This window comes from Microcaecilia unicolor, chromosome 2, assembly GCF_901765095.1.
Source record: "Microcaecilia unicolor chromosome 2, aMicUni1.1, whole genome shotgun sequence".
Taxonomy (NCBI): domain Eukaryota; kingdom Metazoa; phylum Chordata; class Amphibia; order Gymnophiona; family Siphonopidae; genus Microcaecilia; species Microcaecilia unicolor.
Genome location: NC_044032.1, coordinates 436,844,088 through 436,866,521, shown reverse-complemented (window position 1 = coordinate 436,866,521; position 22,434 = coordinate 436,844,088). Strand labels below are relative to the sequence as shown.

At 45.9% G+C, this 22,434-nt stretch overlaps 1 protein-coding gene across 4 annotated transcripts in view; it reads left to right on the top strand.

The window, feature by feature from the left end:
- The window catches only part of LARP7 (La ribonucleoprotein domain family member 7), a 107,438-nt gene that overhangs the window by 66,743 nt on the left and 18,261 nt on the right, over positions 1 to 22,434 (top strand). For 3 of the 4 annotated variants that reach the window (XM_030190849.1, XM_030190848.1, XM_030190847.1), the window contains exons 10-11: positions 3,938 to 4,041; positions 14,824 to 14,983. In XM_030190849.1, the coding sequence (XP_030046709.1) occupies positions 3,938 to 4,041; positions 14,824 to 14,983 (264 nt within the window). The remainder of the gene's footprint in view (positions 1 to 3,937; positions 4,042 to 14,823; positions 14,984 to 22,434) is intronic. The other variant, XM_030190846.1, reaches the window with a different exon arrangement.

Below are 22,434 nucleotides of genomic sequence, written 5' to 3'. Positions count from 1 at the left end.
CTTCAGTACCCGAGAAGCATCAGGAAGAGTGCTTCCCCTCCATAGAAGTGCCTTCGCAACAGTCTCCATATAACCGGGACCCAGCTTCTGTTTGGGCACCGACAAGATTGCAGGCTGTCCACCGAACCAGCACCCCAGCCTTTACTGATGTCTGTCCTCAATTAACATATCTGGCCATGCTCCAAGAGCACTTAGCAGGACTACTTCAGATGCAGAGTTCTTTGGCACCCGGGGCACTTGTGCCAGCCACATCTCTGCTTCTGCCTGCCCTGCAAGCCCTTGCAGTGCATGTAGCTCAGTCTCTGATGTGGTGCCACGTCAAGGATCAGCATCGACTCCTGCAGGGACACCCTTGACATTGGTGGAGAAACCTTCACCAGAGTCTAGGGCTGAATATTCATCTTAGCACCAGTCGTGGCATGGACTTCATTCCACTTGGCCAAGGCAGACACAGACTCAGCCCTCCCATGCAGAGTACTTCGCTGAGTCCAACAGTGACAATTTATGGGGTCTGATGAGGATCCATGGTACTTCTCAGAGGAGGAGTCCTGTGGAATACCATCAGATCTCTTTCCTTTTGAGGAGAGACGCAAGTCTCCATCCGAGAGTCTGTCCTTCCCCAGTTTTGTTAAGGAGATGGTGGCTGCCTTCCTTTTAAGTTGGAGACAGAGGATGAACCCAGAGCAGATATGTTTGATGTTCTGGACTACAGCTCACTACCTCGTGAGGCTGTGACTGTCCTCTTCACAAGATTTTTAGTGATACTCAGGTAAAGAATTAGGAGTCCACTCTTTCTGTCCAAGTTGTTCCTAAGAAGATGAATATGATGTATCAGATTCAGAAAACCCCAGGGGTTTGATAAGGCTCAATTACCCCATCACTCCTTGGTGACAGAAGCCGCACTCAAAAGGGCCAGGAGTTCCAGGACTTATGCCTTGCTTCCCCAGGCAGAGATTCCTGGACCTTGAATTCTTTTGGACATAAGAATGTACCTGGCCTCAATGCTCATTTCCCGTATTCAGTCATACCAGCTCTACACAAGCCTTTACTTGCGGTCTGTGGTGCATAGTCCACTAGACTTAGCAGACACTCTCCCTCCAGAGTAGGCTGAGCTGCTTTGACAACTGGTCAAAAAGCAGAAAGCTTGTCGAAAATTTCTGCCCATGGGCGCTTTTGACACTTTTTGTATTTCATCCAGACTCTCTCCACACAGAGTATAGAGATGCGTGTACTCTCATGGCTGTGTGTCTCTGACTTAGAACTGGCAGTTCAGGAGAGATTGGAGAATGCTCCTTGCTGTGGAGAGACAACATTTTTAGGGATAAGGTGGAAGAAGTCGCTGACCCAATCAAGAAGCATACTGATACCATTCAAAAACCCAGAGAGCACCTGCTGCGCCTGCCTCCTCTAGGAGGTTCTCTGGTGGGATGAAACGGAGTGCTTACTACTCTCAAAGGCATAAGTACACTTCTTCCACTTGCCCTGCTTAACATACTCAACCCTAGCACTCTCATTCCCACCAACAGGGTGCACAGAAGGCCCAACTGGCTCCCCAGTCAAAGCAAGGGATGAGTTTTTGACTGGATCCAAGAGAGCATAGCCGCCAAAAAATGAGAATGTCTCAGGTGGCCTACTGGTGGGGAGGCTGGGGTTGCTGCTTCCCTCTGGTCTGCTTGCTTTACAAAAATATACCACTTGTATAAGTTGTAAAACTATGTCTTATATTTATTTATATTTTGCTCACACCTTTTTCAGTAGTAGCTCAAGGTAAGTTACATTCAGGTACACTGGATATTTCTCTGTCCCAGGAGGGCTCACAATCTATGTCTGTACCTGAGGCAATGGAGGGTTAAGTGACTTGCCCAGGATCACAAGGAGCAGCAGTGGGATTTGAACCGACCACCTCTGGATTGGAAGACCGGTGCTCTAACCACTAGGCCACTCCTCCACTCCATGTTTATATAGTGCTATTTATGCATATAAATCTAGTGATTCTACTATATTTTTAACATCTTTGTTTATAAAACGAACTTTTCTGTTGGGTATAATGCCAAATAATCATGGGTCTTCAGTTGCACTGTGCATATTTTATAAAAGTCTCGGTGCTCACCAAGCCTCTTATAAAATTCTAGTGTAGAATCATAAGGATGGACCTAAATGTCTTTTTCTCAGCTATACAAAGTCATCCTCCGTTTGTCCACTGCATCCAGAGACTACTGGTATCCTAAATACCATCTGTAAAACTTCTGTACCAATTAAGTCATACATTATCTTATTTACTTAGGAGTCCTCTTACTAAGGTGCGCTAACGAATTAGTGTGCATTAAGTGCCTTGCAGCCCATAGGTATATAATGGCATATAGTGCATGCCAGTTGTTAGCGCCTTAGTAAAAGGACCCCATAGCATCCAGTTGTAGAAAAGGTGACTTTTTATACATTTCACCATTTGACTTTTCATTTAATATTTATGTTTATTTTTTATTTCTCTCCATTCCTAATGCTCACTGCTTTTTAGGTGCCATTCTATGAATGTCACGTACTTAAAACTGAAACCTGTAAACAGTCCTTTTCTAGAAATGTCCTTTGATTAAAACCATTCATTTTTTTTAAATCTCATTACTATGCTTTTGATAGTTGTGAAGCAGTTTAAAACCTGTGAAATGATGAAACAGTTGCCAGCAGATAAAGAATATTTTTTCTCATTGATGAATGAAGAGGTTGTGTTTCCGATGCTAGAGGCCATTAGCACTGGACTAGCTTACGTGTTTGTCAGCACAGAATGCTTAAGAGTTCCATACCGTGGCGATCAATGAGCACTCCAAATAATAGCGCCAGTAACATTGAAATAAGATTTAAATTAGTTCATTTTGTATTTCCTGCGATGCTCAGAGAACGGAGCCCTGAAGAAAGGTGCCCCTAATGCAGAAAACTTAACAGCAGCTCAGAACTGGCGTTAGGGTTTTTGAACGCACTACCTTGAGCATCAGGGCAATTGTGAAATCCTGCTACATCACTTTCTGCCCCTCCTGTTACAGCAGAAGGGAATTTTGAGCTCAGACCCACCTTCCACAAGCAAAAGAGAGAAAAAAATCCCAGATCTTCAATAAGGGCTTTTTTCCCCCCAATAAGGGATTTTTCTTGGGGGTGGGGGTATCCGAATACCTCCATCTCTACTCATGTGGGAGCCGCTGCCAAAAGTCTGGAGCTGGGCAGCCAGCACCTCTTTCTCCTTCTACCTTCTCTGGCTTAACGCACAACTCTTGAGCACATGCGCCAGATCCTATCCTCCCATTGAACTCCCTAATTCTCAACGCTATGGGCATGCCTATATTTGCATCTCATTAGCATTGAGCATTAGAGAGTTGGTCTTCTGTGCTGATCTGGCGTTATTTCTCCAGCGCTGTTCAGTACAGTGTTGGAGGTTTGAGCATCTGAGCCTCCATGAAAGTTTGTGTGCTAAATTAGCATCAAGATCTCATGTTCTCTTGGAACCTGAGATACATCCTGCATGGCCACAGCAAGAAAACTGACTTTCTGTTCTCCACCAGCTTCAGCAGAATGGAGGAATGAAATGTATCGGGACTCTTACTACTGAGTACAAACAGGTTGCAACCCTTAGACACTAACACTGCCTCTTTGGCTGTTGTGAAAGTTGCCATTTAAGGTCCAGGATCTGAGGTGGCAGGGTAGTTGCAAGTACCATACAGTTTTGCAGCAAGGTAACTATCCAAGCTGGTACCCACAGTCCTAGGAATGCTTCTTCTCAGCTTGGAGCAGCAATGCCCAAATGGGGTTGTGACAAAAGGCTAAGGCCCTTTAATCGGTAAGAAATTTCCAGTTAGACTTACAGTATTCCTTTTATGTCATGTTATAGTAAATTGTCTTTCAAAGGAAGTTTCCAGGTAAAATTCTATTTCTTTTTTCCTTTTCAAATTAGCAGCTAACAATGAAAAAACACATTCATTGGGACCACAGTTCATCAGTGGAGTGGTTGTGAAGATCATGAGCACAGAACCCCTGCCGGGCAGGAAACACATCAAGGTAAGGCTTTTGCTCCCCACTGAGCAGCAGGATCTGCTGCTTCCTTTCTCTGCCAGCAATCTTGTACTGGGAAAACCTGTTTGGAATGCAGAATAGTGGTCAAACAAACAGGACCACATTTCTGCCCAGCACATTACTCCTCAGAAGTTTTTGAATAGTACCCATTAGCTGAGATGTGGCATCAAGGGCAGAGCCAACTGGTGCAAAGAGACTCTAAAACAAAGTCATTAAGTACTTTCAGCACAGGAAGGAGCTTGTTATGCAGAAATCTAAATTACTGTGAGAAAAAAATCCTTGTTTCAGGAGACTAATCAAACAGTGTCTGAATAAGGAAATGTAAACACTACTGTCACACAGTGAAATTCTGCTAGATATTTAGTCTTAGAAAGCAGACTTAATAGGATATAAGACATTTCTGTCATCTTGATTTGCAAGCCAAGATGGACATGGAAGGTTTGTAGAATTTCACTGATGGGTGCTAGTTCAACTTACCTCTCCTTCACATTTGTTCTTTTTTGAATGTTTTGCTGGTTTTGATACTATTTGTTGGACCCACGCAAGAATTGTCAAAAATAAGGGGCCTCAGCATTCAAGGCCACTAGGTCTCTGGTTTAGATAGTCTCAAGAACTCATATGCACCGTCATTTTGGCTAATTCATACATGGATTCAGTGAATTGTAGCTCACAGAAAAATTCTGGTTTTCTCCAGGACCTTTGGAGCTGTTAGAGCTGAACTCTTTTACTGGACAGAATTTATGACAGTATGCCAAAAATGTGCCTTCAAGTGGCAACAGTGATAATGTCTGCTGAGTATGCGTTTGTCATAGTAAACTGCTGAGGCAGCCATGTTGAAATATGCTGCTATAGGGGAATAGCACATCACTGCTGTGATAATGCTGTTGCAGCAGCAGTATATCAAGTTTCAATAAATTATAAACTATATGTAGGGACACACAATTATGAAGTTAAATACCTGCATGCCAAAGAGTTTGATTTGAGGTGCAAGGCCCTAAACCACCACCATCCCAAGAGTCACAAATTTTCTCGCCACTGCACTATTTGGTGTAGATCACTCCTTTCATATAATTGAAATAGAACTATATCATAGAATTGGGAAATTAATTATGTAGAGCATCAGAAAGCCATTTCCTAGAATTTAATTTCTCCTATCTTAATAGGTCATCCTGTAAAATTACCAAAGATGAATTGTTATAACCATGTATGTAATCTCTCTACATAACTTGCTGTGTTTATGTGCTGGTCATTGTTAGCCATGTTATATTTTGGCACTACTTAAACTACTCTGACCTGTGTTCATCAGAGCAGTATTCAAAGTCCTTAATAAATATAAACATACAAACAACCATATTTGCACTGACCACCTGGGGCACCTCATGATGAGGTTCTCAATCCAGACCAGGAATTCTCAACCCATTTCTCTGGATACACCCAGCCAGTCAGGTTTCCAGGATATCCACAATGAATATGCACGAGATAAATTTGCATGCATAGCCTCCATTGTGTGTAAGTCTATTTCATGCTTATTCATTGTTGATATACTGAAAACCTGACTTGGCTGGGTGTGTCCCGTGGACTGGGTTGAGAAATCCTGCCTTATATATTCTCTCAGTATTCCACCTATAGAATAAAAATGTGTGCTGCTTTCTATGCATTTCCCATGGGTGCAGACATATGTATGTGCATATGCCACACTTGTGAACAATTCCAGCATCTCTTTAGGTAAAAGTTTGCATACTGTTAACTTGTACTTTTCCACTCTGACAAGTACCTGCATCCTTTGTCCACAGTGGAAAAAGGAGATGTGCCAAGACTACTACTACTACTATTATTTAACATTTCTAAAGCGCTACCAGGGTTACGCAGCGCTGTACAATCTAACAAAGAAGGACAGTCCCTGCTCAAAGGAGCTTACAATCTAAAGGACAAAAAGTGCAGTCAGTCAAATTGGGGGCAGTCTAGATTTCCTGGATAGAGGTACAATGGTTAGGTGCCAAAAGCAACATTGAAGAGGTGGGCCAGTTGGAAAGTTAGTGGAGTAACCCCCTGGAGTTTTTTTGCTGTTTTCTCAGCAACCGCTTGGAATTTCAACATGAAATTTTACAGCTTTAGTTGTTGTAACTATCTGTGTTTATGTGCCAACAGAAAGATTATATTTAAATTAGTGCAACAAAGCCCGTTTCGTCAAAAATGAAACGGGCCCTAGGAAGGCTCTTCCCTAAGCGATTTCTCCTCTCTCCCCTGCCCTCCCCATCCATGTGCAGCGATTCTCCTCTGCCTTGCTGTCCCCTCCCTGTCCCGTGATTCTGGCCTTCCCTCCGTTTCCAGTGATTCTCCTCTGCCCTTCCGTCCCTGTGTCCCGCGTTTCTGCCCTCCCATCCGTGTCCAGCGATTCTCCTCTTCCCTGCCCTCCCATCCGTGCCCCGCGATTCTCCCCTCGCCTCCCATCCCCTCCATGTCCAGCAATTCTCCTCTGCCTTGCCCTCCCATCCATGTCCATCGATTCTCCTCTGTTATGCCCTCCACTCCCCTCGATGTCCTGCGATTATGTCCTCCCTTCCATGTCCAGCGATTGTCCTGTGCCCTGGCGTCCCCTCCATGTCCCATGATTTTGGCCTCCCCTCCATGTCCAGTGAATCTCCTCTGCCCTGCACTCCCCTCCCATCTGTGTCCCACAATTGTCCCCTCGCTTCCCATCGAAATCCAGCGATTCACTTCTGCCCTGCCCTCACATCTCATCCATGTGCAGCGAATGTCCTGTGCCCTGCCCTCCCATCCCATCCATGTGCAGTGATTCTTCCCTCCCCTCTGTCCTTCCTACCGCCCTGCCTGTAAGCCGTCCATCTTACCTCAGGTCAGAGCGGCGGCAGGCAGGCTGGCCTCACGTCACCTCCAGTGTTCCCTTGCCTTCCCTATCAGTGTCCCACCCTCCTCTGATGTCATTTCGTCTCTACGCGAGGGCGGGAAAGTGAGAGGGAAGGGAACGCTGGAGGCGAGCTGACGTCAGCAACATGTTATGAACCCAGCCAGCCAGAGAACCTCTGAGGTACAAATTATTATATAGATAAGCAAACTTACAGACTTTTTAGCATGACCACCCAGCGATTTTTGCACATTCAAAAATATTTGCATTGTAAAGCTACCATTATTTGAAAAACAAAATGGGGTACCAGCTTACTGTTAAAGATGTCACAGTGATGATGTAGATTTTTGTCTGGGGAGCAATGTTGGAGGCCTATCACAAGCTCCACCCAAAGCCACAATCACCAGACTCAAGGAAGTATTGCAGATGATCTGGGACAGCCTACCACAGGGAACGATCCACAAAACTTTTAAGAACTTCCCAAAGCAACTGAAGGCCTATGTTAAAGCTGGGGGTGGACACTTTGAGCATTCACCGTAACTGTGAAATTTTGACACATTGTTAATTATATTGTTTGAATTGATGTTATTCGACTGTGTTTTAGCTCAAACACTTTTAACGTGCAAATATTGCTAGGTAGTAATGCTAAGATGTCGGTAACATCAACATAGCTTAAGATAATTAAATGTTGTCTAATAGTAATAAGTGAGTATGATGAGTAATTAAATATGAAAACTTTCTAACTGAAATTCAGAGTGGTTGCTGAGAAAGTGACAAAAAAACTCTAGGGAGTTAGTTTTTTTTTCTTACTTACCCTGTATATGCTGTTTTGCTGTTGTCATTTTTAAGGCCTTTAATTTAAGAAAAATATATGATAGCAGGAACTCATTGCCACCTGGCAGTTGTTTAGCAGCCAGTGTCAAATAGGCTAAGCTGTCAGGCCAGTTAAATTTCTAAAGAAAACCTCACCATTACAAGTGGTGCTGGCTTATGGCTTGCTGAACAGATTTCCAAGAAAAGCCATTTGAGTTAGCAGAGATGAATTACTCTTTCACCCTTATAGGTGAACCCTCAGAATAGGTGTGAAGCACATTAGCAAGGCGGTGTTAAAGTGCTGTGTGTTTTCCAGTGAATTAGTGGAGACTTTTACATTCTAGTGGTGACAGTGCATCACCTTCTGCAAATTCTGTTTATTTTATTTTATGTTGCTTATTTCTGAAAATTGGTGTATTGACATTACAAATACATCATGGTGGTGAACCAAAAATATCGTACAAGACAGCACAGTATTCAGTTACAGTCGGCCACTGGGCCAAGTTAAATTAGCACAACATAAAGTAACCATTACATAATTGTTTCAGCTGGACACAATAGGAGTGAAATAGTCAAGAAAAACAAAAGCAAGTACAGTCTATGGTCCTTCACTGGATGCGTAGAGATCAGGGAATGCATGGCAAAAGAGCCAAGTTCTCAAGAGAGTCCTGAATTTCTTTAATGATGGTTGGCAGCGAATATCCATTAGAAGCAAATTCCAGAAAATGAGTGCCATGCAGCAAATTATGAATCCTGTGAGGTGATGTGTCAGTTTCCTGAGTGAGAGGATTACTAATTGATTAGCAGAGTCTTGACAGTGAGCAGAGGTAAAATGGGGCACCAATATGAAGAACTTTGTTGGCAAGAAACAGAATCTTAGATCCTGCTTTGGATATGAAAATATTTTCAAAAGGAATTAAAGAGTGGAAAAGATCATGACCCTAGGTGTTGTTTCTGGAGAAATTCTACACAAAAAATGTGAAACTTTTTGCACAATATTTTAAATTCTGTATACATATGGGGCCCAATATTCAAAGCGATTTAAGCGAGCCAGAGAGAATCCAGCCTACTTAAATTGCTCTGAGCCGCCCAACCACCTATATTCAGCAGCACTAAACCGGGCAGTGCCGCTGAATATCGTCTCTGACTGCTCACCGAAAAAGTGGGCAGGTCAGGGGCAGCATTGGGTGAAGCCCGGGGTTATGTGGCAATATTTAGTGTCACCCAAATATTTAATGTCAATAACAATATTTAATGTCAGCACCTGCATCGCTCAGTGGCCTAATTTAAATTAAACCACTGAGTGATGCAGGTGCTGGCACTGAATATCAGGCTAATACCCATATAAAAGAAATCTGGTCCCCTGAGGCCCCTTATGCCCTCCCCACCAAAAAAGCCCTCTCCATCCCTGCCCCCTCCCTCAGCTCGTGGCTAGAAACTAGTCCAGCCCCCAATCCCTTAGCCATCCAGGTAGGCCCCCCAGAAACCTACCTCTATCCTTGTTGGGGCAGGAGCAAGAGGGCTGCCTCGAGGGGCCTACCTGGATGGCTGGGGGGGAGGGAGACTAGTTTCTTGCTGCGGGCTGGAGGGGAAGGGGCAGGGAAGGAGAGAGCTTTTTTGGGAGGGGCTTAGGGGACCACATTAAAAAAAAAAGTTATGGGGAGTGCTGGTCTGACATTCAGATCGGGTTCCACATAACTGTCTTGTGGACGCTGGCTGAATATTGGCATCATTTGTGTCTCTGCGTTTGGATTGGAAGGCGTTTCGTGCACCCCTACTTTTCCCCATTTGGACTTCATATGTAGGGTTCTCCTTTTTTTTTGTCCTATGGTTTCTGAATATTGGCTGGGCCTACATAAGCTCTGGGCAGCCCGCCCACCTAAAATTAGCCCCTGATATTCAGTGCCAGTGTTCAGACATGGCCTGGCACTGAATATTGGGGGCTAATTTAGTTGATGACGAACAGTGCTTTAAAAACTGCAGACTACTGCCAGCTGAGTATTAGGAGGAGGATTTTTTTGTTTTGTTTTATGGCAAAATTCCTCCATTATAAAGTCTGGCCCCTTTTCATCCTGGCCTTTTCCTCCTTAGACTTAACCTCCCCAGCAGTCTCTCTTTTGGAGGGGGGGGGGGGGGGGGTGGTTAAAAGCTTTTATTGGGAAACAAAAACATTATAAAACAACAAATTGTCAAATCCATGTATCAACATATGTCAATCCCCCCTCACCATCCCCTCCTCTCTCCAAGAACAGCCAGGGTCAACAGAGCCACTATTAATTTTCAATGCCTAATTGACTTCTAGCAGTCTTACTCTCCACGTTTCACCATTCCAAGTGTATGCACTAGCTCAGTTTCACTTTTCCCAGTGTGCGTGTGCTCTCTCTCTCTCCAACATAGCTTGATGGCCTTCTGCCCCCCTCCCCTCCCCAGCAGGTCAGTCCCCAAGGTTTCTCTTTCTGCCTCCCTATTTCTTTCTTCTCCTATCCCTTAGCTTTCTCTTTATCTGCTCCCTATTTCTGTAGCTGACTCCTTGCACTCCCCAGTTCTCTCTCAGCACCCCATAGCAAGATGCTCAGTTCTTTTTGCAACTGTAGTTCTCTTTTACTGTCTCCCATCACGACCTCCTGTTTTCATCACCCCACCACCAAGCTCTCTTTCTCCCCTGTCCCATCTGCACCCTTCTTGGCGCACAAATCCAGTTTGCTCTTTGGTTCCTCCCCCACCCCAGGCACACATCCTCAGCTTACTGTCTATACCCCTCCTCCCTCACTGATCATATAGCAAGAGAAGAAGGAGAGTGGTTGCACATCAAGCCACATCCTCTCTTCTGCCACCTTACATCAGACTGCTGATTGAACCATGCAGCTATATAATGTTCTATGCATCAAATTAGTTTTCAAGCCCAGGGCTGCAGAGGAGAAAGAGATGGCATGGAACCATGTAAGCCATTGTCACTCTTGCCTGTCCAAATTTCGATGTGACAAGTTATGCAGAATTCCATGAGGTATAGGGAGTGTGTTACCAAAATGTTTAAGATATTATGTACATCACTGAAACGTGAAGATTTATTAGTCTGTTATTAATAGTAATTGATGTTTTATTTTAGAGTAACGCATATTCAGAGACTCTTCTATATTTTCTAGACTTTTTTCAACTCCTTTCCCATGGCCCTCCCCCCCCCCCACCCTGATCCATTGCTGTCCTGACCAGCTCTCCCTACCATGGGTTTTGTTCTGCTACTGTCCCATCCAGCTCTTTCTCCCAAACCCATTCCTCAAGTGCTCATCTCCAAGCAGGGTGGACCTTGTGTGCAGCAGTTTCCATTTGGTTCTCCTTCCCTTGGACCTCAGTTTATTCAAGATTTGGCTTTTTGTCTGCACCTCAGTCTTCCTTGGGATGATACAAGGCGATTGTAGATTTTGGGGATGGCCTGGGGATTCCTCCAACCAGTCCCATGGCTCCCAAAAGCTTAGGCTGTCTGGGAAGGTGAAGAGTGAGGTTTGTGATCCTATCTCTTCCTCTTTCATGATGGGGGATCTAGGTGATGCAGAGGAGGATGAGGGGGCTGGTAGTCTGCTTAGTAGCCTTTTGCCTGTGAAGATTGAAAAATCCTTCATCATTTGTCTATTGCACAAGACCAATTAAGGAACCTGTGGACAGGGATCTTGTACTGGAGGGAATTTGGAAACTACCAGGATATGATCTTTATGGAATGGGAGATGGAGCTCTTATTTCAGCTCAGTAGAGTGGATGCCTTAGTAGACCGTCCTGTAGTACAAAGGGGCTCAGCTCTTAAGGATAACCAAGATAGGAAAGCTAGATATTCTTGAAGGAGACGTTTTTTTTCTGTGTGTTGGGTAGTCGGGCTGCACTCTACAGAGACTATGAACCTTGCTTTGCTGTACTGCATCCAGCAGCTACTGGAGAACCCTAGGTTTCCCCGCCACCAAATTCTGCACAGACTTTCTCACTGATATCCTTGATGACACTCAATGAAATTACATGGAAATACTTTTAAAACAAATAGGAGGAATAGTTTTTCACTTAAAGAATAGTTAAGCTCTGAAACTCGCTGCCGGAGGATGTGGTAACAGTGGTTAGTGTATCTGAATTTAAAAAAGGTTTGGACAAGTTGCTGGAGTCAAAGTCTATAGTCTGCTATTGAGACAGCCATGGGGGAAGCTACTGCTTGCCCAGAGATTGGTAGCATGGAATGTTGCTACTAATTGGGTTTCTTCCAGGTACTTGTGACCTGGATTGGCCACTGTTGGAAACAGGATACTGGGCTGGATGGACCATTGGTCTAACCCAGTATGGCTGTTCTTATGACCTGTGTAGGGTAACTTCAAGGTCTGTAGCCTTGATGGTTGTGGCCCCTTGTTGAGTATGGCTTTGCAATTGGTAAGTGGATTCTGCTTTTTGAATTCTGCTCAGGATGTTCCTCTTTTTTTTTTTGGGGTGGGGGGGATATTACTGTTTGAGGATGATCTCAGGAAGCATATGAAAGTAAGTCTTCACAATTGTTTTTGAGCCACTGCTCCTATCCAAACATGTCATGCTTACCACTGTAATGTAAGTGTAATAAAGAAGCAGAGAAGTGTTGTAGCAAAAAGTAAGAAAGATGCAGTTAATATCTCACGCCTACGATGCTTCTTCCTAAGGGAGCAACTTTCAAACAAAGTCTGCAGGTACTGTTTACCTGCATAATCTATGTTCAAAGGGAATATTTTTCTTTGAAAATGGACTTTAGTAAAATATATGCACAAATTTTACTTACTTTTAGTGCAGGTACTTCATCTGTGAAACCTTGTGTGTTTAGTTTTGGAAATATAATAGAATGCATTTAAGTGCACTCTCCTGTCACACTAGGTCTGGGAATCCTCCCCAATAAGTGCATACAGTTAGGCACATTTGTGTTGAACAAGTTTCAAAAAACCCCAATCCTGCTCATTTTGAGAGTCATTTTGTTACAGGGTGCCAAGACTCTGAAAACGGGAATATATGTTGCACCTCCACAAAAGCTCCCACACACAAAGTTATACCTAATTTTGCATAGATACACATATTTTATAATATTCGCAGGCTCAGCCCCAGCGCTACTCAGTCTCCACCCTTAAGAATACCTATGTGGATACAGTTTAAAAGTACATTCTCTGCATTGGTAGGACATACGTTTATGCATGCGAGTCCTGGAAATATTTATAAGCACCTATTTCTACATGGAAACACTTTTTTACCCACTAAAAAACTTATGAAATTACCTCCAAAGCCCTCTTTTATTTATGGAAATGCCCATGAAAACTGCCCTTCATCTGCTGAAATATTTACAACTTTGTCATGTCAATAATTTGGTGAGCTTGAATTTCTTTACCAAAGTAAATATTAATATGTACTGTTGTGCTCCCTCAGGGCCAGGTGCACTAAACCTAACGAGCCATTAACGAGCAAGTTGTAAACCCTGGCATGCACTAAAAGCTATTTTACGACGACGGTAGCAGCTAACGAAAACGGAATGCAGATGAGCAAATTGTGTAGAAACCCTTTTATAATGAGATGCACTAAGCTTTTCCAATTGCCTTAACGCTGGAAACTCTAACAAGAGGTCTGTACCTCTCGTTGGGGCTGCGCAGGATTGAAAACTGATGAAAAACTGCTATAAAAAGTCATTCTGCCCCCCGCTGCAATAATAAAAACAAAAGTGCAGTTGAGACCGGCCATCGAAAAAAGCTGTCCGTTTTCGCCGTCATTCCGCCCCCCGCCGCAATAATAAAAACAAAAGTGCAGTTGAGGCCGGCCATCAAAAAAAGCCATCATTCACCTCCGCAATAATAAAAAACGTCTTTTTTGGCCATGCTTCCACTCAGCTGAGAGACCTGGAAGTCTCTGAGCCAATCACAGCGCGTTTAGCGGTGGGGGGTGGAATGACGGCAAAAACGGACGGCGGGGCTACAAACCATGTAAGGGAATCACTCCCTTACATGGTCTGTAGCCCCGCCCAGTGAATCCCAGGATGCAATGGGCGGGGCTGGGCGCCACCATTTTGCGGTGTCGTCCACTGGAAGAGGAGGGAGTTAGGCTGCGTCCCTCCTCCAACTAAAAGTGGGGGGGGGGGGGAGCGGGAGGGGGGTTGTCACTACGACTCACGTTGGACCACCAGGCATTCATATGACAATACTGGGGGGGGGGGGAGTTGAGGTGGCTTCGCTTGCTGGGTGGGAGGGTGGGAGAGGGTAGGGGGGCCGGGAGGGGGGTTGTTACTACTACTCACGCTGGACCACCAGGGATTGGTACAACAACGCGGTGGGGGGGAGTTGGGGTGGACCTCCAGCCCCCCCCCCCCGGTCGCTTGCTAGGTGGGAGGTGGGAGAGGGTTTGGCCAGCGGCGGCCACTTGATATTTTCTGGGGGTTTGGGGGGCTGGAGACCCACTGGATCTCCAGCCCTCCCTGAACTTGGGGGGGGGGGGGGTGGTGAGATCGCCGGGGGGACCGGAGGTCCACCGGACCTCCAGCCCCCGTTTTGCCTTGCTCAGGCAGGGGTAGTCAGGGCTTGGTGGTCCCATGGACCTCCAGCCCCTGTGTTTGACAGGTTTGGGCTTTTGACAGCCCAGACCTGTCAAACAAGTGCGGGAGCATTGTGCTGAGCGCATGCTCAGGTACAATTCTCCCACACTTCTACCCCTTGATCAGAGATAATTGCGCTTCTTAAATTTGCATGTATTATCTCTGATCATCGATGCAGAAAAGCCCTGCGCTGTTCCAGCGCTATTTTTAGAGCGCTGTTTGGAACAGCACGGGGCTTTGGATCAAGAGGGCCTAAGGAACATAAGAGTTACTTTCTCTTCCTTTGGATGTATAACATTTTATTTTACTGTTGTAGATCCTAGAGAAACACTTTGGCCATAGTGGCTTTGTGATTCAGTGCTATTGGAATGCCTTTTTAAAGTGAGATATTTGCTTGTAGCATAGTGTTCTGTGCTTCACGTAAATCCTAATAACAACATGCATTCTTTGACTCTTTAGTGCCTCCTTACTTGGTATGCTGATGCTATATTTTTTGAGTGGTTTTGTGACTATTTCTTAATTACAGGATGTCTTATCAGGGAAATCCGAGGTGGTCTATGTAGATGTTTTAGAAGGAGATACAGAATGCCATGTGCGGTTCAAAACACCAGAAGATGCGCAGCTTGCACTGAAAGCATGCACTGAAAATCTATACAACAACAACTGGAAACTGACAATCCTTTCTGGTAAGATTTGGAAAAAAAACATAGACCCTGTACTCTAGCCACAGACTAGGTTTCTTCCCTCTAAGTTTTGTCCCCTCTATCCTCAATCACAGCGTGTGCTGGTTGATGCTGATCTATCGTGAACTGCAGTGGCAATCCCACAGTGGGCCAGTTCCCTGAGGAAGTGGCAAGTGAAAAATATCTTAGCATATTTGATTCTATTTTGCATTTTGATTTGGATATGATAACTTACAAAGGCACCACATATAGGTTCATTAAGGGTAGTGCAAAAACCTTCATTCTTGCACCACCTCAATTATCTTTGTTACCAAAGGTTTTGTTCCATGGCGTCCCACAGATCAATCCAGAGACTTGTGTGTTGTGTTCTTCTACCAGCAGGTGGCGATAGAGAGAACCTCCGAGGTTTGCTATATGTGGACCTGTGCAGCCAGGTGAACCTCAGTATTTTCTCTATCTAGCAGGTGGAGGGACCTCTCTGTGCAGCTCTGGTTTGATCTGGCTACAGGTGTCCTTTGGGCCTATTTTAGCACAGACAGGGGTTGAGTGGCTGGTTGCAGCTTGTGTTGTACACCTGGTGGTGCCAGGTACCTCCCTGTGTCCCCCTACCTTTCCTCTGTTGCTCGGGGCTGTTGGCCTGATCGGGTGTTTCCTTTCTCTCCTGACTTTAAAAAAAAAAAAAAAAAAGGTAAGAGACTTTCTTTTGTTTAATCATACGGTGGAACTAGACGTTCTGCCGAGTCATTTTTGGGGTAGGCGTTTGTGGAGCATGTCAGTGCCTTCTGAGGCGGCTGAGCGCTGCGCCCGGTGTGGGGGCCTGAGAGCAGTATCGGGGGAGTGTGAGTCCTGCCCTCAGCGGGTGTTCAGCGCGACAAGGGTTCCCCTCAGGCATCAAGTGAGTCGGAAGAGCAGGAGATAGTTTTGGCGGGTTCCTCGGGGCAGTTAGTGCAGCGCGCGTTGGCGGGTGCCATTTTTTTCCTCTCAGGTGCGACCCGCTCCGCACATCGCGGTTGACAGACAAGAGGCGCAGGGCGCTTCTGTGGCACAGGCTCCGATGGAGCAAAGCGATGTACAGGGAGCAGGGGAGTCCCTTGCAGTTCCTTTTTCCCCAGATTTTGTTTTATTAATGCACAATGCCTTTCTTTTGAAGAAGTCAGGAGTTTCTCTTCAGGCAGCCCCGTCTCTTCCTCAGCAAACTTTGGTTGTTGCAGCCTCTCAGTCTTTCCTGCCAAAACGTCCCCGGGTGGAGATTTTGGATCCCGAGGAGCTATCTACTACTACTACTACTACTACTACTAGGGTTACGTAGCGCTGTACAAGTTAAAACATGGGGAAGGACAGTCCCTGCTCAAGAGAGCTTACAATCTAAAGGTAACAAACTATCTGACACACTATCTGACAAACTATCTGACACAGATGGCCCAGTTTTGTCTCCGGGCTTTCCCTCAGAATCTTTGGATTTGGCAGATGAGGTCACCCTACCCTCTGAGGAGGGGGATGATCCGATGGCTGCCCGCCTTTTTCACAGTGAAGAGCTTCCCTCCCTGATTATTAGGGCTTTTGAGGTTTTGGCCATTTCCCCTCTGAATCGTCAGGGGGAACAGGTCCGGTGCCCTCTATTATGTCTGACATCAAATGCCCACCTCGTTCCTTTCATGTGCACAAGGCCATGAAGATCCTTATTTTGGCGCAGTGGAATACGCCAGACAGTGGGCTTAAGGTTGCTTAGAGCTATGTCGTGTCTTTACGTGCTACCTGCTCCGGACTTAGACTTGCTGAAGGTCGCTACGGTGGATTCCTTAATCACAGCAGTCACTAAGAAAACCACTCTCCCTGTGGAGGGTGGCATGGCGCTCAAAGACCCTCAGGGTTGTAAGTTGGAGACTTGCTTGAAGCTGTCCTTGAAGTAGCGGCCCTTTCCCTGCAGGCCTCAGTTTGTGGCTCCTGTCTGGCGCGGGCATGCTTATTGGGGTACAGAAAGCCTCCTCTCCGGAAGATCTCGTGGCTGTTTTGCCAGCCTTGGAGTCAGGTTTAGCCTTCCTTGTGGATCTTCTTTATGGTCTTTTGAGGGCTTCGGCGAAGGAGGTTTCCCTAGCGGTGTCCGCGTGTCGCTGGCTGTGGTTGAGGCATTGGGCTGCAGACGTGGCCTGTAAGTCACGTTTAGAGAGGCTTCCTTTTAGGGGAAAGCTTTTGTTTGAGACAGACTTAGAACAGATTGTGAAGGACCTCGGTGACTCTAAGGGCCAGCGCCTTTCAGAGGACAGGTCCAAGTTTGTACACCCGATGGGACCTAAACCTAAGTTTAGGGATACACGGCGTTACCATCCAGGTCGCAGGGCCTCTTTTCAGAGAGCAAGGTCTTCTCAGAGGCCTCAGCCCTTTCAAGGTGACAGGCGGGCCTTCCTTTCCAGTAACTGAAACTAGCTCGCAGCCAGGTCCGCCCAATGATGGGGCCCTGGTCCATATCCAGTCAGTTATTGGGGGCAGACTGTCCCTATTCCTGGTGGAGTGGACCAGGGTTAACATCTGTCGAATGGGTCTTGGAGGTTATCAGAGATGGCTACAAGTTAGAATTGGCTCGTCTGATAGTAAACTTTTTTCTGGAATCTCCTTGCAAATGTCCCGCCAAGGTGCGAGCCATTTGACACACCCTCCTCAACTTACAACGGCTGGGTGCCCCCAGCAGAAAGAGGGTGCAGTTGATACTCCATTTATTTTGTGGTGCCAAAAAAAGGCGGTTCTTGGCGACCCGTCTTAGATCTCAAGTGTGTCAACAGGTCCTTACGGGTTCAATTTTTCCGCATGGAAACCCTCTGATCGGTGATCGCAGCGGTATAGCCAGGGGAGTTTTTGACCTCTCTCGATCTCAAAGAGGCCTATTTACACATTCCAATCTGACCTCCCCGTAGGCGCTTTCTTTGCTTTGCAGTGCTCGGTCATCATTTTCAATTAAAAATGATGCCCTTCGGCCTAGCCACAGCACCTCGGACCTTTTCCAAGGTCCTGGTAGTAGTGGTGGCCTATCTCAGGAAGGAAGGGATTCAGGTCCATCCCTTTCTAGATGACTGGCTTGGGCAGGCGTCTTCTTTCGAGGAGAGTCGGCGGGCAACCGACAAAGTGTTTGGGTTGCTTCAGTCGCTTGGTTGGGTGATCAACTTCCCGAAGTGCAGCCTAACGCCTTCCCAAACGCTGGAATACTTGGGGGTGTGCTTCGATACCCGAACAGGGATAGTTTCTCTTCCTTCAGCTCGAGTACAGCGGTTACAGGCTCAGTTACGAGCACTGTTCAAAACTTCGAACCCGAGGGCTTGGGACTATGTACAAGTTCTAGGTTCCATGGCCTCCACCTTGGACGTGGTAAAGTGGGTCAGAGCTCACATGCGCCCCCTCCAATGGCACCTTCTGAGCCGTTGGTCTCCACTCTCGGAGGATTACAAGGTTTGGGTGCCATGTTCGGCCCGTCTTCACACAATCATGCACTGGTGGTTCATTCAAAAGAACCTGGTGTCGGGCATTCCTCTGGCAACCCCAGACTGGAAGATAGTGACCACGGATGTGTCACTGTCTGGCTGGGGGGCTCATTGCCTGCAACAGACGGCCCAGGGCGTTTGGACTTCGACGGAGGTGTCATGGTCCATCAACCGCTTGGAGTTACAGGAGATTCGTCTGGCCGTTCGGGAGTTTCTGTCTCTTCGCGGTTGCCCAGTTCGAGTTCTTTCGGACAATGCGATGGCGGTCGCCTACGTAAACCGTCGGGGGCACGAGGAGTGCGCCCCAAGCGCGCAAGGTGGCTTTGATCTGCCATTGGGCAGAGACTCATTTCTCTTTGTTGACAGCGTCTCATATAGCGTGGTCACAGAATGTGCAAGCGGACTTTCTCAGTCGCCACCAGTTGGAACCGGGGGAGTGGACGCTCTCCGCTCTGGCCTTCAATCAGATAACTGCCCTTTGGGGGATGCCAGAGATGGACTTAATGGCCACCACATTCAGTGCGAAGGTTCCCTGTTTCTTCAGCAGGGGACAAGAGCTGGGCTCAGAAGGCATCGATGCCCTTCTTCAACCTTGGCCTAGGGGCCTGCTCTATGCCTTTCCCCCGTGGCCAATGGTGGGCAGGTTACTGACTCGCTTTGCCAGTCATCCTGGTTGAGTGATCCTAGTGGCCCCGGATTGGCCCAGATGACCCTGGTAAGCAGATGTGATCAAGCTTCTGCTTGATCATCCTTTTCTGCTACCGGCGCAGCATGGTTGCCTACTGCAGGGGCCAGTCATGATGGAGGATACCTCCCCCTTTGGTCTTACGGCCTGGCCCTTGAAAGGGCGAGGTTGAGAAGAAAAGGGTATCCGGACGTGGTTATCGCTACGATGCTGTAGGCTCGGAAAAGATCCACCTTGATAGCTTATACTAGGGTGTGGCGTACCTTCGATTCGTGGTGTGCGAGTTCGGGATTGTCAGTGGCTTCGACTTCAATATCGGTTATCCTTGCGTTTCTTCAGGAGGCTGTACAAAAATCACTCTCGTTGAGTTCTCTTAAGGTGCAGGTTGCAGCTCTAGCATGTTTTAGAGGTCGGCTTCATGGGGTGTCCATCACCTCCCACCTGGATGTGGTTTGTTTCTTGAGGGGCGTAAATTGTTTGCGCCCTCCTCACATGCCAGTTCTGCCATCCTGGAACCTTAATCTAGTTCTTAAAGTGCTTCAGCATCCTCCTTTCGAACCCTTATTGAGGATTACGATTAAGGATCTCACCTTGAAGGCAATTTTCGTAGTAGCCATTACTTTCGCTCTGAGAATTTCAGAGTTGCAGGCCCTTTCTTGCAGAGACCCCTTCCTGCGTTTTACAGAGGTGGGGGTATCGATTAGGACAGTTCCTTCATTTTTGCTCAAGGTGGTTTCTCATTTCTACTTGGGGCAGTCTCTGCATTTGCCGGCCTTCCACCGGGAAGATTACCCTGAGCAATTCCGAGCTCTTCGCTGCCTCGACGTGAGACGGGATCTTCTCAGGTAGTTGGAGGTGACTAATGAATTTTGTCTTTCTGACTATCTCTTCGTCCTTTCGTCCTTTTTGGAGGCATTAAGAAGAGTCATATGGTGTCCATGGACACCATAGCCCATTGGTTGCGGGAGGCCTTCTTTTCGGCATACGTGGCATTGGGCAAGCAAGCCCCTTTACAAGTTCATGCGCATTCTGTGCGAGCTCAAGCTTCCTCCTATGCAGAGTCCTGTTTGGTTTCTCTGGAAGATATCTGTAGCGGAGCTACATGGGCTTCGGTCCATACCTTCACTCGTCATTATCGGGTGGAAGTGGCAGCTCGTCAAGATGCGGTGTTTGGCTCGTTGGTGATTGCCAGGTTGGGGCTGTCTCGCCCTACTTGAGGACTGCTTGGGCACATCCCACAAGTCTCTGGATTGATCTGTGGGACGCCATGGAAGGAAAAATTAATTCTTACCTGATAATTTTCTTTCCATTAGTCCCAACAGATGAATCCAGAGGCCCCCCCCCCCCCCCTGGGTTTACTGTCTGCGGTTTTGTTGCGGTTGGTTAGTTTTTTTTCGGGTTCCATTGTTCTGAATGTTCCTTCATTTGATTAAAAAATAAAATAAATAAATATAGAAGTGGTGGAAGTATGTTGGGCAATTGGTCTGACAATGTCAGGCGAGTTTTCTATTGTTTCCATTCCACTTCTTTGGTATCGTTCATACTGAGGTTCAGCTGGCTGCACAGGTCCACCTATAGCAAACCTCAGAGGTTCTCTCTATCTCCACCTGCTGGTAGAGGGACACAACCCACAAGTCTCTGGATTGATCTGTTGGGACTAATGGAAAGAACATTATCAGGTAAGAATTAATTTTTCCATAATTAAACTCGGCTATCATGATTACCTGAACATCAAACTTTGAAGAATGACCCAGTAAAAATACACAGACATCATGGGGGCTATTCTATAACATTTTTGTACTCATTATGTGTGTAATTATTAAGACTAATGGCATTTGGACATGTATATTTGAACATGCGCTTGTAAGTGTCAGAATTCTGTCTTAAGAGTGTTATTGTAAATACCTGCTTACCTTACACTGTTACAAAGCATATAAAAAACTTCACCACCCACAAAAATTTAGTGGCACTCAAATGGTAGTTAAAAGTTTAAACATAAAGGGCCAGATTCAGTAAATAGCGCTAAAAAAAGGGCCCTAAACGCTATCCTATAAAGGGCACTCCGGACTGAGTGCCCTTTGTAAATAGGGCATAATGCTGGTTCCCACCCCCAAATTTGGGCCCTAGCATTTATGCCAGCTAAAACCTGGTGTAAATGCCAGCGCCCAACTCATAACATTTGGGCGCATAAATGGCGCTATTCTATAACACTGTGCCCACATTTTCAGAATGCCCGTGACTCGCCCATTGCCATGCCCCCTTTTAGGTTGTACACTGTGGGATTTAGGCTCCCAGGATTGTAGAATAGCATGATGGCAGATGTGCATACAATCCAATTTAGTGCCAATTAATGTCAATAATTGATAGCATCCGCTTATTGATGAATTGGCTCGTTAACTAATTAAGTTGGGATCACCCAAAATCACCCAAATTTGGATGACCTTTATAGAATCTGGGGGAGAGGGAGTAATTTTATAAGTGGCCATCTTCTTTTAAGTATCCTGATGCTGCATGGTGAGAACCTGTTTGATAATGGTATCTGAGTTCCTGAAATTTGTTGTAGAAACTAGTACAGCCCAGGGACACCTGAAATATAGAGGCTCACTTTTACAGCAGCCATAGACCTCACATAACTGCTGGCATTTAAATGCGGCAAGGGCATGCATAACTTAGTGTTCCTTACAGTAAGTGGCAGCACCACCCATGTGAACACCCCCTTGCATTTATGTGCTGTGCCACTTATGCAGGCCCTTACAAAAAGGCACTTACACACTACCTGTGAAAGTGACAATATTCTGTATATTTATACACTCAAGTGATGCATAAATATGGGTACCCAGTTATAGAATTGCCCTTAAACAGTCCAATATAAAACATTGTCAGCAAAAGAGCTGAGAACTTCACACTCTTCATATAATACTTATTTTGAACTTTTGCAGTAGGTCTAACCTCAATTCTTCTTCAGATAATGCTATAAAATCCTCTCTGGTCAAAAAAAACATCCAGATGCAAAAAGACTTCTACATATCATGCATCACTCCTCATCAAGATATCATCAATATAAATAAAAGGCCTCTTGTTTTACCAATATCTACCTCAGGTGATATTACATTCCGGTCAACTCTCGAAATACAAGTGCAGAATATGGCTGCCATGTATCAAAAACACCCACTTTTCGAAATGACTAGTGGTAAGTCAGCATACTGATGCCCAACACCAAAAGAGCTCCCAAAAAATCATTAACGAAAAAATTGTCAAATGGCATCCCACTCAATATTCTAATTTAAAATCGAAGACTC